At 36.6% G+C, this 17,600-nt stretch overlaps 1 protein-coding gene across 17 annotated transcripts in view; it reads right to left on the bottom strand.

Annotated features, from left to right (window-relative positions):
- Positions 1-17,600, bottom strand: part of MPP7 (MAGUK p55 scaffold protein 7) — an 81,206-nt gene that overhangs the window by 42,299 nt on the left and 21,307 nt on the right. For 10 of the 17 annotated variants that reach the window (XM_083467493.1, XM_083467487.1, XM_083467494.1 and 7 more), the window contains exons 2-3: positions 9,746-9,907; positions 2,853-2,971 (exon numbers count right to left, since the gene is read on the bottom strand). In XM_083467493.1, the coding sequence (XP_083323619.1) occupies positions 2,853-2,971; positions 9,746-9,782 (156 nt within the window). In that variant the 5' untranslated portion in view covers positions 9,783-9,907. The remainder of the gene's footprint in view (positions 1-2,852; positions 2,972-9,745; positions 9,908-17,600) is intronic. The other 7 variants (XM_083467491.1, XM_083467498.1, XM_083467497.1 and 4 more) reach the window with 1 other exon arrangement.

Genomic DNA, 17,600 nt, shown 5'->3' with positions numbered 1-17,600 from the left:
CCAGAAAGTATGTCACACGTCCCTCTGATTTGCATAGTCCTATTGGCCAAACATATGTTATAAAATCACTTTAGACTGATATTTTCTTGCTAATTAATACAAATATTCTCTCCTACTTTTCTTTATCACTCAAAATGGCCAGCTTTAGCTGTTGTTACATTTTATTTTATGTTATGTTAGGATAGAAAAATGATAAATAGCAGATAAAAGAGAAAATGCTGGTGGTCTTGTCAGATGTTTATTAATAAAATGTTGTTATGTTATTCAGTTATTTGTTACATGGACTTCAAAACAGAGCAGCAAGGTGACCAAATTTGAGGATAACACCCAATTATGTAAGGTGGTGAAATCCCAAACAGACTGTGAAGATCCCCAACCAGATGTCTAAAAATTAGGTGGCTCAATCTTACTTACTAATTTGTTACCCAATGTCTAAGTTGCATATTGGAGCAATAAATAAATAAATAAATCCCAACTTCACATATAAAATGATGAAAGAACTAGCAGTGACTAACCAGAACAGAGACCCTGTCATCACAGTAGAGAACTTTAACTATGATTTTTATTTATAAAAAATAATAATCTAGTTTTATGCCAGAAGTAACTAGGAAAGCAACTGAAACCATAATGGCTCTATCTGGAATATAATTCTGGTTGCTTCATCTCAAAAAGAACAATGAAAGAGCTGGAAAAGGGCAGCCAAAATTATCAAGAGATTGGAATAACTTTCCCACGAGGAAAGGCCAAAGTTTAAGGCTTTTTAGTTTAGAAAACTATATATCCCCCAATGAAGTTAATAGCAATAGATTCAGAACAGACAAAACCCAGTACTTCAAACAATGCACAATTAAAGGAATTAGCCGCCCCAAGATGCATGGATGCCCCCTGGCTTAGAGTCAAATTAAAGCAGGAACTGTAGCACAATCTAAAATAAAAAGGTACTACATTGTGTTCAATGTATGTAACATAACTTGCATAAATAATGGTAAAAGACCAAACTAAACAACATCTATCAAAAAAAATTCAGAACACTGAATATTCAACACTGGTTGAAAGAAAACACACCATTTTGGCTGTTCAGGATTTTCAATTCCATCTATTTTCTCAACTGGCATTGGGTTATATCCTGGGATTAGAGTCAATCTAGACATGCAAATACAAAGATGCTAACTACACCTTTGCATTAAATGCACCTGTTTTAAATGTAAATAGCAGCCATGGGAAGATGTCTGATATTATTAGGATCACGGGAGGCAGTGAGCAGGGAGTTTAATCTCTCCTCCCTTCCTGTGGTCCTTAAAGAAATCATTCCCCCAAATCTTACATTTGCAACTAGTCATTTTATGTCATCTAGTTTGGTGCAAAGGAGGATTTTTAAAAGGATTAGACAAATCCATGGACTCTCAGCATGATGCTCCAATCAAAGCAAGCAACCATCAAAGTTTGTATAAGCTAAGGTTTTCAATTATCTTCCAGGTAAGCCTCATATGTAAGCCTCATATGTATCTATGTATTATATCTTGTATTATATCTGTCTAGTTGGGATATTCTGTGGCCCGCCAAATGTAATTAGATTCTAACATACTGAGGGCCACAAGTTCCCCATTCCCAGTCTAGCCTTAGGTCAGGGATAGCCAGCCTTGTGCCCCCTTGACATTGATAGACTACAGCTCTCATTATCCTTGACTATTGGCCATGCTGAGCAGGGCAGATAGAAGTTGGAGTCCAACAATACCTGGAAAGCTCTATGATGGCTACCCCCACTCTAAGTGATGAAAATAGGGTTGAGTCATCCAACCAAGAGAAGTTGGAGGAAAATGCTCCTAGACATCTCCATAACTTGGAGAAGCAGCTACATATGTAAAATAACCCAAAGGCTAAAAACCCGAGTAGTGATTCAGAAGCCAAGTACACCCTATTTTTGTGATGTTGCAAATGATTGTGGGCACATTTCTTTTGGCGGGAATGCAGCCACAAATGTGTTAAGGGACTGCAACAGAGTTCAATAAAAGCCTTTTCCTTTCCTCTGGGAAAGGAACCTTTTATTCCTGGAATGGGAAGCCAGTGTACTTCCCACTTTCCCATACAGTCTCTCCTCTCTTACCCAGAGGCCCAGCCAACAAGGTATTACAAGTTCAAATTATAGGACTTGCCTTTTGCAAGTGGCTTTTAATGTTAGCTCTCTGTGAAATCGTAATACTAGTGGCATGATTGCAATGATGGACATTAAAACTGTAAAGTATTTTGTAAATTAGAAAGTACTATATACATGAATATTTACCATTTTTCTCTGGACACATCCATGAATTACTCTACCAAGTTCATTTTATCATGATCTACTTGAATATATTTATATGCTGAACACAATTTTCAATGGATGCAAGCCAATTAAAGAGTCTTACTAGAATTTCAGTTGACTTTGTTAAAGGAAATTATTTTAAATTAATGTGGCTACTGAACTGTTGCCATCTTTTACCTCAAAAATATATCCCGTCTAATTTTTGCTGTGAACATTTGTTTGTTTAAGCTAAACTCCAGGCCTTGAATGTTGACCATGAAGGAGTCTCAGATTTCCTGCTACTATTTCGTGCTACCTCATTCTAAACAAGGGCAAACATCATATGTTTGTTACATTAGTGTATACTGCCAAAACATCACTATTAAATGAAATCATCTCTGTATTTTGGGTAGAATCCTTTTAACAACTTCCACCCCTCACAGAAGCACTGAGTTGAAACAAGGCTGTTTTGTTTTCACAAAGAAACGGTTTGATTCCTGGTTTACTAGAGGCTGCTCAAAATGTTTTTCCATAAGCGCTTCTACAAAAGAATGAACATTTAAGTGTGGTTTACCTTTACCAGTGAATGAAGGCTTTTTTCACCAAACATATCCCAGAGGAAGGTCAGGTCTTCCTGGCTGTCCACATGTGGCTGCAGCTGGGCTGGCAATGAAGCCAGCAGCTCATACAAACCTATAAAGTGAAAATAAAACACAAAGTGAAAGCTAAGGGTGATCTCATTAATTTGACTTAACCCTCCTGTGTACCTTGCAGCCTACACCATTTTATATTAAGCAAGTAGTGGGATTGGAAGTAGCCAGCAAAACATTAACGAACCAGAAACAGAAGTTTGGTTTAAAAAGTAGTTACTAACAGGGTACTTTTTACTTTATTAACAGTTGCTAAAGCTTCTATAGCAATATATTTACTTAACACTGTACCAAGAATTCATAAAGCTTTTTGGAAAGGGACAAAACCCAGAAACACATGCATTCCTTTGCTTAATCGTTATTCCATTTCCCTTGATGTTAGAGTGAAATGAGTCATGAATAGGAAAAACATCCTTATAAGAACAGAAAATGGATAGGGTGGTCCATTAAAAAGAGTTTGTGGTTTCTCTAAATACTTCTCACCAATACATTGCTTTTTTTAAAAAAAAAAAAGATCTTGGGTGTAATAGATGCACAGAAAATGAATACTTCATTGCTAGCTATTCAGCAGTCAATTCTTTGAGAAAATCCTTGTACGATTAAGTTATATTTTGTTAAAGAGAGAGTGCATGCATAGGATTTATCCAGGCTTCTCCACGGGGATTAAAGCAATGGCTGCTCCCAGTTATTTGTGGCACATCTCAGAGCAATTTCCCAGGGGCAGACAGTAGCACAGTGTTTTCACAGTAGCATACAGCATAAAACCATCCATCATGCTGCTGTCCAAGAAACATAGCAACATGACTTGCAGCAGCCTTCCCAGAGGAGGTAACCTAGCATGATCAGGTATCAATCCATAGCATATGTTTAGTTTTTCCAGTGGGATTTTTTTTTGGGGGGGGGGGTTTAAGACGACACAAGTCTCTCCATGCCATAGTCTTTGCAAACACTTATAACCTCCTGGCTAACCCACCATTGTATGACACTACTATGATTTTTATTCTATTGCTGCAATCCTGACTAGACTTCCTAGGAAGTAAGCTTCACTGAACTTTTCTGAGTAAAAATGTTTATGATCAGACCAAGGGCTGTTGCATCACAAGAACAGCTTTCCAAAATAATTTCCATTCAAGCATATTCTGTAAAGCTACTTAGTAATCTATCAATGTGATGATTATATCCTTCGTTCTCATATTTTAAGTCACTGCTACTGCATGATCTTTGGAGGCATCGGATGCCTCTTCTAAAATTAAATACAGCACCTTGGGGGACTGATTTAATGTTTTCCCCTCTTTCCTGGCATTACTTAAAGTATGCTGGAAAAAAACATTCTTTCCAGACATCATTTTCTATGGGCTTTTGGGAGGCAATGTTCATATTTCAAATCTTGCTTTATTTTATACCTACTCTCATTTATAGTATTTCTTAAACATAAAAACAGGGTAACACTAAAATCACTACAATTTTTTCCTAGTATAAAAAGCACTGAACTTACACAAAACAACACCTTGAATCAGGGGCTGTACTCACACAGAGAGATCACAAGTTAAAGGCTTGGTTCAGTAGTTGGATTAACAGAAGCAAAGCACCTAGTTTATAAGATTTATATACAGTAGAGGCTAACTGAACATTTATCAACATGAATATGGTACATAGTCTTTCCACCCCATTTTTAAAGAAGAGATTTAATGTAAATACTAAACACTTTATCAAAAAGGGACTGTAAGAGAGAAATTATGCTGCTGAAACAGGAATAGAAAGTGAATGAAAAATTAGCCCAACACTTCTAAAAACCAACAATTTGGGATTCCACAGTAAGTAGAAAATTATAACCATTTATTTAAAACAATATTGTTGGATAGTCCCATTTCCATTTCTCACTGATTTGTTTTTATACTTAATATGACCCAGAGCCTTCATCACAAAAGATTAGTAGAGTTAAGAGAAAAAGTAAAGAGATTTTTGGTGGTCACTTAAGGCAAGATGGTGGCAAGTTTTCAACAGCTTTGCACATGCACTGTCCTTGCTCAAAAAGCAGCAGCTGGTGTGGTGAAGCCTAGAGTGGCTTTCCCCAAACCATTGTTGCTGCAGCTTAACTTAACAGGTTAGAACTATAGAAGGTAAGGGCTGCACAGATACATCAGAGGAGTTCACACAGCACTCTTGCTAGTGTGTCTGCATAATCTCTGCAGCTCCATTCATATAAGCTACAGCAGCACTGGCATCGCCCCACCATGTGGACTGCTACAGCTCAAAAGCAGACTGAAATAGCTACAGGAGCAGTTTTTGAACTTTCAGGCATGTTTTACCCATTGCCTTATCTCCTCTGGAACTACTGTGTTTTGAAAATATTGGGGCGTGTTATGTACATAGTTAACTCAGAAAGTGCCTATGCTAGGCCTGTTGGACATCATTGCTGCCCTACATGACTGAAAAATGCATTCTAGAAGACACCCAAACACCATGCTGCAGCTGAACATTGCACAAAATGATCAGGGAAGCTTGTTTGTTATTAGAGATGTTCTCAAAAAGGAATTACACAGTTCTCTGAAGAAATGTTGATCTATTGAATGCCTTTGTTAATGTGAGGACAGGAATGTGATTTTCACTGATTTTACCTCCCCCACCCCCATGTTACCTGTACAGTGGTACCTCAGGTTAAGTACTTAATTCGTTCTGGAGGTCTGTTCTTAACCTGAAACTGTTCTTAACCTGAAGCACCACTTTAGCTAATGGGGCCTCCTGCTGCCGCTGTGCCGTTGCTGCATGATTTCTGTTCTCATCCTGAAGCAAAGTTCTTAACCCAAGGTAATATTTCTGGGTTAGCGAAGTCTGTAACCTGGAGCGTATGTAACCTGAAGTGTATGTAACCCGAGGTACCACTGTATTTAGTAAACAAAGCTAAAAACTTTGAAACTGCCAATTCTGCTTAATATTGCATTTTCATTCGGCATCCATTCATTGCTACTAAGGAACTTATTGAACATTTTGTGTGTGTGTGTGTGTGTGTGTGTGTGTGCGTGAACACGCACGTGTAAAAATGAAGCCCTTGAACATTTTACAACCTATATAACTGGCCATCATTCTGAAATATCGGTTCATACTAGACTAGTACTATTTTAGATTCAAAATGATAAAACTTTCACATATACTAACTTCATCTTGGTCTTCAAACTGAACTTCCAATTTCTAATACATGAGGAAAACTAAGTGCTTTGTTCAGGCACCAAATATTGGAAAGGCGATCACCAAGTGTTAAGAGAAGTAGAGGAGGCCTTCTTGGTGGTTTACTGCCCTCCAAAGTTCAAGGGGGTTGTCCAGGAGAGGGCAATCTCTGTGGCAGCCTATAAATTGTGGAATTCCCTCCCACAGAGGTGCATCTAGCACCTTCATTATGTGATTTCCATCACATGCTGAAGATGCAGCTGTTTACCCTGGCCTTTAACACCTGAGCTTTAAAAATAGTGAAGATTAAGAAAGAAATAATAATATTATTACACCCATCTTCACTTGCACTTAAGTTTAGCTGCATCTCCCTTGTCTCCAGGCCTGAGGAAAATCTTTGAAAACACTAGTTGGAAATGGGGTATGGAAGAGGATTTCCCAGCTATTACACTTGTAGTTGAATTATACACAGGCGAAGTTTCATCTTACTTGTTCAAAGTTTATTATGTATATATGTTTATATATAGTGACTGCTTATTTGAAACACCTGGCCATCTGATTGAAGAGCAGGGTCGTGGTATGCATTTTTAATCCAGGTTTCAATTTATACAGCACTTTGTTCATGAAACTCAGTTAACAGAATTACAAGTTCAAAACCTATTACATAGTTTTTCCATGAATGAAAGCCTACTTTATCTGGGACTGATATTTAGATCAATCCAACATTCCTAACAATGCCTGATCCAAAAGTCTTTGGAAGACTTCTGAGAGGTGGATGGAATGAATGATTCCAAAACTATAGGTTGTTCATGGAAGTAGTTTCACAAGGTAAACTGCCTTAAAGGAGGCCCCTGAGGATAAAAATCTAGTAACAATTATTGTAGCACGGACTTGTAAACAGTGTCTACAGTACATCCGTGGTACTGCTTTCCTAAACTTTATTAATCTTATTGAATACATGGATACATTGTCATAACAGTGATTTTATTTTTAAAAGACCTGAAAAATGTAATAAAATAATTTTTACAAATAATGGAAAATGAACAGCACACAACTTTTTCCAATTCTAGAGAGCAGTTTCCGTTACTATTATTTTCTACATAAGACAGTTAGTTCCTAGGAGAAGAATAAATGGCTAAGAAATTGGGGAAAGTGCTCACGTGGTAAACTACTCACTCTCAAGAGTCCAGATGCTCAACATTCTTGACATCAGAGTGGAAAAATTTACTGTTAGTCTAGAGAAATTTAATATCACCATTCTTGTCATATCCTTCATAGCTTCATTATTAGAACAAGTCTGTGGAAGCTATAAAGTAGGACTAAATGATAAAAAAATATGGTCACTGCGTTCCATCACTCTTACATATTACAAGAAAGAACTAATCTTGTCAGAGATATTTTTAAAATCAATATTAGGACAAATGGATGTCCATTTACTTTCATTTGTTAAGTAATTTACTACATCAGAATTCTGAACCATAATGCCAAGCTACAACTTCAATATTTTATTGTAACTAAGGGGTAATAAACACTAAAGAACATACACCTAAGCCCAGAACAACACTGTAAAATTTTACTGTATTAATAAAATAGAACACACCAGTCTTTAATTTTTCCACTTTGACAAAAGTAGAATAATCATTACTGTTCATTGATATTTCCAACAGGCTTACATTTTTCACAGCAAAAAATTATTTCACAGTTCTGTAAAAGGATCAGATAACATTTTGTTATACGGAACTAAATACTCAGTAACAAAGATACCTGCATCCTGACGTTTGTTGAAGAAGAAGAAGAAGAGTTTGGATTTGATATCCCGCTTTATCACTACTCTAAGGAGTCTCAAAGCTGCTAACATTCTCCTTTCTCTTCCCCCACAACAAACACTCTGTGAGGTGAGTGGGGCTGAGAGACTTCAGAGAAGTGTGACTAGCCCAAGGTCACCCAGCAGCTGCATGTAGAAGAGCGGAGATGCGAACCCAGTTCACCAGATTACGAGACTACCGCTCTTAACCACTACACCACACTGGCTCCACACTGTACTTTTGCTACTGTACAATGCAATTAAAGATCAGTATCAAGTACCTGAAAAAGGTTCACTCACTTAGCCATTTTAGTGGTTGTATATATGTAAAAATATCACATATGTTTATGCACATAATGGACAATTAGTAACCAAGTAAATTAAAAAACTGATTACTACATGCAATGGTAAAGATTGTATAATCAATTTTTAACAATACTACCCACAGAACAATACACAGAACAATACAAACATGAAAACTGTCATTACTTTAGAAATGAACAATAATGATATTTTTAAAATGAGTACATTACTGTTCATAGTTTTTTAAATCATGGTTTTTTGCACACGGTCAAGATTTGTATGCCAACAGCAGCTTGGCAATATTACAGTAACGTTGTGAGGGAGTTCAAGAATAGCCAACCCTTCTTCATTCAAATTAACAAGGCTCTTCTTGCCTAGTATCATGTTACCTCAAAAGAGTAGCAACTGGAGTTCTGTTCTATTGGTCAGCTGTGCAAGAGAAGTATTTCTTTCTTTTTTGCCATGAGCTGCTCTCAAGAAGTCAGTCTACGAATGTTAGGCACAAATCCAATTTATAACACTCACTTCAGAGAACCTTAGGAAGGTCCTTATCATTTTAGGAGTCTCCACACTTTGAATTACTAACAGCATTTGCAGGAAGGTAAAGCAAAGATTCCAGTTTCAATTGCCACAGAGTGGTAAAACAGCAAGGAATCAAGCAAATTCTTCAGGTTTTGTCTAAAAGTTTGCTTTTCTAAAATTAAACAACAGAGAAATTGTACTGTGCTACCAGAATCAAAACTAAGGATATGTACATTCGTTTGCTACCTTATAGAGAAATTTCAGCATATGTCATAACTGAAACACATTCTTGATATCCTTGTGAAGGAGGTAGAATGCAGTTGTTAAAGAAACTACAATAAAACCTGATTATAAAACCTGCTGCAATTATTGATATCTGAAACTATTACACATCAATTTCCCTTTACTATAGTTATACAAGTCATAGTTCTTTAATTTGCGACAAAGCTTATGTTAGTCCCCTAAAAGCATATACAAACCCCAGAAAAGAGATCCACAGGTTGGAGTTTGCTTCTGCCTGTGCATATAACTTCTTGGATTGGGAATTACAGGCGTGGCTTGGATATGCATCTAAAATAGCATCCAAGTATGGATGTTGTCCACTAGCATGCATTTGTCTTCAACATGTTTATTTGAATGTACATTCCCTACTATATTATAGTAGAGGCAACTCCCCACTTATTACGGGCCCCTGCATGCATAAGAAAAAATGCATAAAGTGGGGAGCACCCTCTAAACATCCCTTAAACACCCTCTCTGCTGCTCTCTCTTTAATCCATACCAAAAATACTGTATCCAAAAATATCCACAAGTAGAACTGAATCTCTGGGGCCAGCAGGAAGCAGGATGTGTGGGAAAGCACTATGCATATGTGCACAAACATGCAAGTGGTGGGATGCCTGTACAAGTCACACACAATTTTTTATGTGCCGTTGTAGATGGAGCAGGACAATATATCCCTATCTACACATAATGTAAAATCTAACAAACTGCAGAAAATTAGCAACCCCAGGACTTATCTACCTGTGTCACCTCCAGATCCAGTTGATAAAGCTGGCATGGTTTAGTCTGTGAGCTGCAACAAGGACACACACTAGAACAGCGCTGGAGCCAGGAGGTAGAAAGTTTCAGTTCAATTACATGCAGCTGAGTTTTCTACGAGATTGAGGCAATTTCATAGCAATCCTGGAAAGAACAGAAACATAACAAATAATTATTAGAATTATAAGTTGCTGTAATTTGCCAATGTATATCTAACCTACTTTAGCAACTTAAAAACTATTTCTTCATACTACGTTATTTTAGGATCTTAAAAATAATATGTACTATCCAGATGGGGTTTCCTTTAATCTAAACTATGTGTAAGTGACAGCCACAAACCAAACAGTTGCTTGGGCTGGTGTAAGGGACTTGTGCTAACCTGGCAGATTATTTATTTATTTATTTTACTATGAGCAACTGACATCCTCACCCCCTGCATACAAAACTGCTTTTCGAATTCCACAGCATTTCAAAAACAACTTCCAATATAGTCTATTAAAGCAAAATATGTCTAAAAACCCATTTCCAAAAGAAACCTGGAGACTGAGCATTTGCCAATTAGAAATGTTTTGGTGTGGTTGTTTTTGTTTTGTTTCTGTTACAATTTGAGTACTTTCCACTAATACAAATATCTATAACCATCCTAACAGTCATCCCTATGGTATGGATCTCAACCATTCCAATGTATACTCACTCCAGAAATGCAGATATGAAATTGTAAAATTTTAACTTAATAAAATTTTTGTTATTAGGATTATTGTGTGCTTCTACCAGATGCTGAATGATCACTTCTCTGTAGAATTATCATGTTGAATATTAAGCCACAATTATTATCACACCCCTGCATTAAGACTGGCATAACAAGTAGTGTCCTCAAGTGGAGAGGATGAAGGAAAGAGAGTTAATTTTAACTTGTAAAAAATGTAATAAACGTAGAGTGACTTTAGCTTTTTCCATGGATATATTCAAATGTATTTTTGTGTCTACTATAATAGCTTAAGATAACTGCAACATTTATTTTAAGTTTTTAATCAGGTCATTTTTGTCATTCCTATTAATGGAACTAGAGGCAAACATGTTTTAATATACAAATGATCACATGCTAAAAGATTACTGAAAAGTAATCAAAGAACTATAATTAAAACCCATCATTTACTGCTGGCAAGAAATAACTTCATTTCAAGCTCATTCTAAAGCACCATTTATTTGTTTGTTTTCACATAATTAACGTCAGCTCTTTAACAGGCTTGTTTGACAGCCTACAAAATTGTTAGACAGAAAACTGGGTTATATCCAAGATAGAAGTTCAAATGTTTCATAGGATATTTTTGCAGAGAGTTTGATTATTAATATTCAATAGATAAATGGGCCGTTTGGGGATAAATCTATGGGCCTATATAACTCTGCACTGCATTGCGGTTATTGTGTTCTGGCACAACTCTATTTACACAGTCTTAAAACAGAAGAAGGCAGAATATCTACACACAGATTTTTAATTTTTTTTTTTAAGGCACTTGATGCCAGGCCAAGGACACACTGTGCAAGTTTTGAAAAGCATCAATTCAGTTTGTCTTGGTGCAAGTGTAACATGCACAAGTCAAAGCTGGAAAATAAAATTTTAAGATCTGGGCCTAGAGAGTCACAAAGCTATCGCAGAATCAAACTAGTTATTGAAGCCAACCACGTCTTTTAAAAATATTCTTTATTTGTTCATCCACTAGTTTTTTAGGTATATTCATTGAACCTTTTATTCCACAGCAAAAGTGCATTATCTATATTAATAAACACCTAGGTTGCAAAATACTAATTGTGATTGCAGATACTTAAGTTTAAAGACCAAAGCCTTAATAAATATATAAAACACTTAATATTAACAAGTGAGGATGCCATTCCTCATTTTTTCTTTATTGTGGTTAAATTCCTTGATATTAACTTTCAAAAACCCTTATTCTAAAGGGTTGTGTGGTATGAAGTTATTCCCCTCAGAATCTCTATGTATATATTAGTGAAAATAAATGACCTGGTGAAATCTTTACCAGTTTAAAGCTTAATATTTTGTTGGAATGAAACAAGATTCTTTTCTCCAAAACTTGTAAATTAAGTTACATTTTTTCAGTGATGTTTGCTTTGGCTAAATTTGTTTCAAAATGCTTTGTAATTTTGTGTCAGAATCCAGCTATAAGTACTGCTGTCTGCTGCATGGAATCGATTTGCTGCAACACAGAAATACCAGCTGTTATAGTATGTCCTGAGAGGGATTACCGAATATTCTTAAATTGAAGTTCAATCCATCTTTCCATAAAAACACAAGCAAAAGCCAGGAACGTAAAAGGAGTATCAAGTGCACCTGAGGCATTTACAATGCCCAATAGGACTGTTAGAACCAGCCCTTTAAAAAGGCTCATTTTTTGAAATTTCATTATTCCAGTTGTACCTTGCTTCTATATCACACTGTATCAGATTCTTCTGGCAACTACCATGTGGAAACAGTGAAATATGTGAAGTTCAGTGACATGTTGAATTTCCACCAGGCCCTTAGTAACCTCTCAGGCTCCTGTAATACTTGTGACATCTAGTGGTTATGTGGAATGGTGCAGTGGCTTTGATTCACAATATCTAATGACACAGTAAGATATTCCCTTCTTCAAAAAATAAAACACATGTTTGGTAGCTTAAGAAAAGGCAACATCAGAAAGTGACAATGTACCTTAAAGAAGCCAATCTATAATATACCAAGTACAATTATTCCTCTACAATAAACAACAGCTGCTCTTGCTACAACATTTGAGCTTCTAAATTAGAATGTATATAGCACACTTCCTACATATTTTTCACACAGGTATTTCATATGTCTTCTCAGAAATCCTTGCAACAGCTCTAGCAATATGTATGTCAACATTATCCCCATATCACCAATGAGAGACTAATCACAGATAAGCTGAAATTTGACTTCAGAACCTAATGCTCAGGCCTTCTATCAACTATGCTACTATCATTTTGGGAACATTAGTGAAATTTTAGAATATGAACAGGATATTTGTTTACTTCAGTCATGCAAGCTGTTTCACACAGCACATAACACACATACAAGACCACAAAAGTAATCACAGCACTGAATTACTGGGGCAAAATTACATCTCTTTGAGAAGTTTATACTGCTTTCCTACACAACAGCAAGTCTTTTCTTGTCAATCACAAAAGACTTTTTAGGGCATGTTTGAAAGCGACTCGTCTTGTTTTCCCCTGCTGTATTTTGTAACTCTAGTATGTTATAGGACATTTCAGGATTACCACACTTTTCCGTGTATAACGTGCCCCCTATTTTGGGGGACTCAAAATTAAGAAAGGGGGGAGATTCCCCAAAGTTGTTGAGTTTTTTGGGGGGAGGACTGCCCAGAACTGTTGAGCTATGGGGGGGGGGCAGAGTTGTTGAGCTTTTCTTAGGGGGGAATGCAATAAATCGCTCACCCGCCAGGCCGACAATGCTGCTCGCATTCATCGCCAAAGCAACCTATCCTCTGTCCCATCGCTGGAAAAAAAGTGCACATCGCCCGTCCAATTGCCGCAGCAACAGCCAATCAACACCAGCCCTTGCCACAGCCACCAATAACAATCTCCAACTCGCGGCAGCAACCAATCCCATGTCCCCACAATGCGCTACACATGTATAAGACGACCCCTAATCTTGAACATGATTTTGGAGTAAAAAAAATAGTCTTATACACAGAAAAGTACGGTAGTTTGCTCTAAGTACAGAACAACTTTGGGAAATGTGGAAATTTTACACACATCTGTAAATATGAACAGTTTTTGTCAGCTTTTCCTACAATTTTAAATAGGTATTAAATATAAAATCTGCTCCAGAGCACATCTGTGCTTGAAGACAACAGCTGATTTATACGTTACAAACAAGCAGGGAAAAGATACATTGTTCTCAGTTATTCCTGTCAACTGCTGTGAACTACCTCCAGTACCACAGACACTATGCCCCTGAAACATCAATTGCTATGGATCACAAACAGGAGAATGCTAGTGCACTCACGTCCTGCTTAAGGGCTTCCAACAGGCATCTAGTATGAGAATAGTATGTTGAACTAGATGGGTCTTTCAACTGAGCCAAAAGGTTCTTATTATATGTGTCATCCGGGGCGCCTAGATTTTGATGCAGCAAAAATCAACAAGTCCCGCTTATGGTATTCAAACTATTCCCCACTTCTAAAATGTATAAATCTGTACTTGAACTGCACCTGGGAAACAAGGCTTGAGAAGCCATTTATTAGAATTTCCCATTGCCACAATTATTTATTAGGATGGAATTTATTCTTTTATATTTCCATATCAGAAAACTGATAAAGTTTGACCTTTGCGGATCCAACTTCCAAGACAGACACACAAAATTTACCTCACCTTAACAATGCTACAAAACATGATTCTTACTTCTATTTGAGAAAGTCTAAAATCCCAAATCAAAGATAAAAGCCTAAAGCAAACATCTACTTAAAACTGCAACACTTAATGTTTTACTAAGTGGTGAAAACAGAAATCAAGTTCTAAAATGCTTGTTTTCACACTTTTCTTCCCCTTCAGTAAATGACATGGGGTGGAAATTTTTCTGTTTTGTAAGTTCATTAAGAATGAATGTGTGCCAATTACAAATAAATATTAGGCAAGCTTGCCAAGGTATTTAGTTTTGTTTTACTAAAAACAAGTGAGCTAAACATGCTAAATAAGATCACCCTCAAGTCTAGGGCTTCATTGGAAAAACTTCTGGAAAACTCACACTACCCCCTATTTCACTTGAACCCTCCAAATTCCAATATGTTTTAAGCGAGGACAGTTTGGCACAATGCATATTTTACAATTTACTCTATGTACTACCAGAGAGATTAACAGAGTCTGTTAACACAATCCCAGAGACACAAGTATTTAAATTCCACCACAGGACATTTAAAATTTACGTTGTTAAATTACGTTGTTAAATTTATACATTTTCTGAGGGGTTTTTTATTTTGAGGGAATGAAACCGAAAATTGATTTAGTCATTTCAAATGTTATATCTATATATTTCACAGAGAGCGCTTTGAATGCTTTTAAATTGATATGAAAGCAAAATTATATTAGGTCTAACAATTTAGCAAGAGTGCTCATTTGAAGCCGAAGCCTTTTTCATGAATTAATTCAACAAGAGAAGTGGTGAATAGCATCCTGTTCATGCAGAAACAGAATATTTCCTTACGTCTACAGGTTCAGAGCCAAAAGTATTAAGGCATGGTCACAGAGCTACTGACCCAATTCCGTTCTGGGAGCTTAAACACTCATGGAAAGGCAAAAAGCTCCATTTGTGTTTAGTTCTGCTCTTTTTCTATTTGAGAGCATAAAATTTTTATAATATAGTTTCCTACTAAAATAGGAAAATCTAATTCAGCACAATAATTTTTCTAAGTCCATAATGGTTTCAATACAGCATTGTTCATTTTGCTGAAATAACAAAAAGCCAGGAAATGCAAACATTAACTTGGAGCTCCTGCATATCCTGTATAGTCACAGTATACATTTCATAAGAGAAAATAGTGCTATGAGGGTGAGGGGAGCAATCCAAGTATGCAACCTCCCGCTCCCCATTTAGTAGACTTTCTTAAAATAAAGCATATAAGCTTTCTTTTTAAAAAATTGTTGCTTAAATTTGGCTTACTTGTAACTCCTACTGTTATTAATAAATATTTAAAATTTGACTCTGGTCACCAGAAGCAGAAATTCCAGTAGTTTTACATTTTCTTCTAGACTGATTTTGTATGAATGGGACTTTTTTTCTTGCCACCATCATATTCTAAGCAGACAATAGCAATGGGGGAGAGCCCCACATTCCTGAACCACAAAAGCACTAAACACCTTTTACTGAAAGAGTTCAAGGGTCCCTCTATCTTGGTATTGCTTACACTGATTGGGATCAGATCTCTGGGATTTCTGGCAACAAACATTCCCAGCCCTATATATACATTATATCTTGCTTTTGAATAAAGAAAACAAATAATTATACACAGAAATTTTCCTCTCTGCTATAAGCTATAAGCAGTGTAATTCCTTGTTTCTCAATGGAGATTCAATATATAATCTGTGTAGATATACCACTTTAAAGGGTTTAGTCACTAGGATATCACAACACACATACCCCATACACACATGTTGATAACCTGCATTAAAATGAGCTCAGTAGTGTTCGTAAACTCCAGAGCCTGGATACTTGATAACAACACTGCAAAGGCTAATTGAATTTAGATGAGCATTTATTTGAGTTGTTTTCATTAGGCCATCAGCTCACCCCCATGCTCTAGACTGAATATGGAAAACAGGATATTGCATACTGTTAAAAATATCAAAGAACTGAAGTACTGTAGAGAGAAATGTAAATGTCATGCCCTAGTGGTCTATTTTAGCAGTAGTTTCTTTTGGCCAGAAGAGGGGGCCCACACTCTGTGAGAAGCATAATTCCCTAAACACATTCGCACATAAAGCTGTATTTCTCTAAAGCCTGTATTTCTCTAAATCACAGGTGACATCTGACTGGCACCATGATCCACTGTGCCTGTAGCAAGTTGACTGGTTACCTCAGCCAAATATTTAAGTCCTAGCACAGTGGGAAGATGAAAAACATTGGAACAGCTGGTCCCCAAATAGTGCAATAGACTTTAAGGCAGCTTGTCATGAAGATTACACAAATGAAAGCCAGTATCAAAGAAGTGTCCAAGATTTCAAGGTAATGTACTAAGCAAATTTGTGGGGGAATGATGAAACCCATACTGGGGGAAACTGTTCAATAATGGCATGAACCTCTAAAACTCTTATACAGATAAATCTCCAGATTCCAAGGTGGCAATCTCAGAGCCTCTAACAGTCTAAATGGCTTATGAACAAAGAAATTTGGTGTCCAAGTCAGAGCATGGTGCCCAGTCCATATGTAAGAAGGATAATACCTTTGTGGAGACAAGGACCCCAATAAAGAGCACTCAGGGAGGTCAATTTAAAAGATCGTTGTGTAAGAAAAATATGAAGGAATCAAATTCCAGCAATGGCATACTTTTCCACCCTGCACAAGACTGTGAGACACTTAAAAACAGGATGTCTAGCAGAAGATAAGGATTTGCCCATTTATTAGCTTCTAAGTTCTCTAGCAATGCAAGTTAAGCAATGACTTCAACATACAATAATATTATTGCAATTAACATTAACATAAATTCTCACAAAAAACTTACTAATCCATAAATCTGACAGACTGACACAAAAACCAAACAATGGTAATCACAACTCAAATTTTATAATATGCTTAAATCACATTGATGAGTAAACCAACCAACCAACTACTGGCAGCAGCAGAGACAATACTAAAATAATAAAAGATATTAAAAGACTCTTTAAAAATTAGAAGATTCAAGGACAGAAAGAGTTTTTAAGGAGATTTTTTCCTGACATCAAAAGGGCATTAATGTGTGCACTAGTTGAGCCTCTTCAGACAGCCACTTCATTAGACTGACGCCTCCCTCACTTTAATGCCTCCCAGTCTGGTGAAAGTCAGGCTGACTGCATGTTCTCTCTGCATACCAAATGACTTGAGTGAGGGGGCAAATCATGAGCCACTGGTCCTCTATAGAGGGGAATAAAATTGTGCAATTCACAAAAACCAATTGAACCTTTGTGCCATATGCTGCTGCTAATGGTGGTGTTGATGTTGCTGATGGTAATAATGATAATAAATTTATTACCTGTCCTTCATCAGCAGCTCCCAGGATGGGCTTTGTCAATTTAAAATCAGTATTGAAAACACATTAGTCACAGAAATAGG

This window comes from Podarcis liolepis (assembly GCF_965112155.1).
Source record: "Podarcis liolepis genome assembly, chromosome: 12".
In the NCBI taxonomy this organism is placed as follows: Eukaryota; Metazoa; Chordata; class Lepidosauria; order Squamata; family Lacertidae; genus Podarcis; species Podarcis liolepis.
Note: the sequence above shows the minus strand (reverse complement) of the source record. Positions and strands in the feature narration are given on the sequence as shown.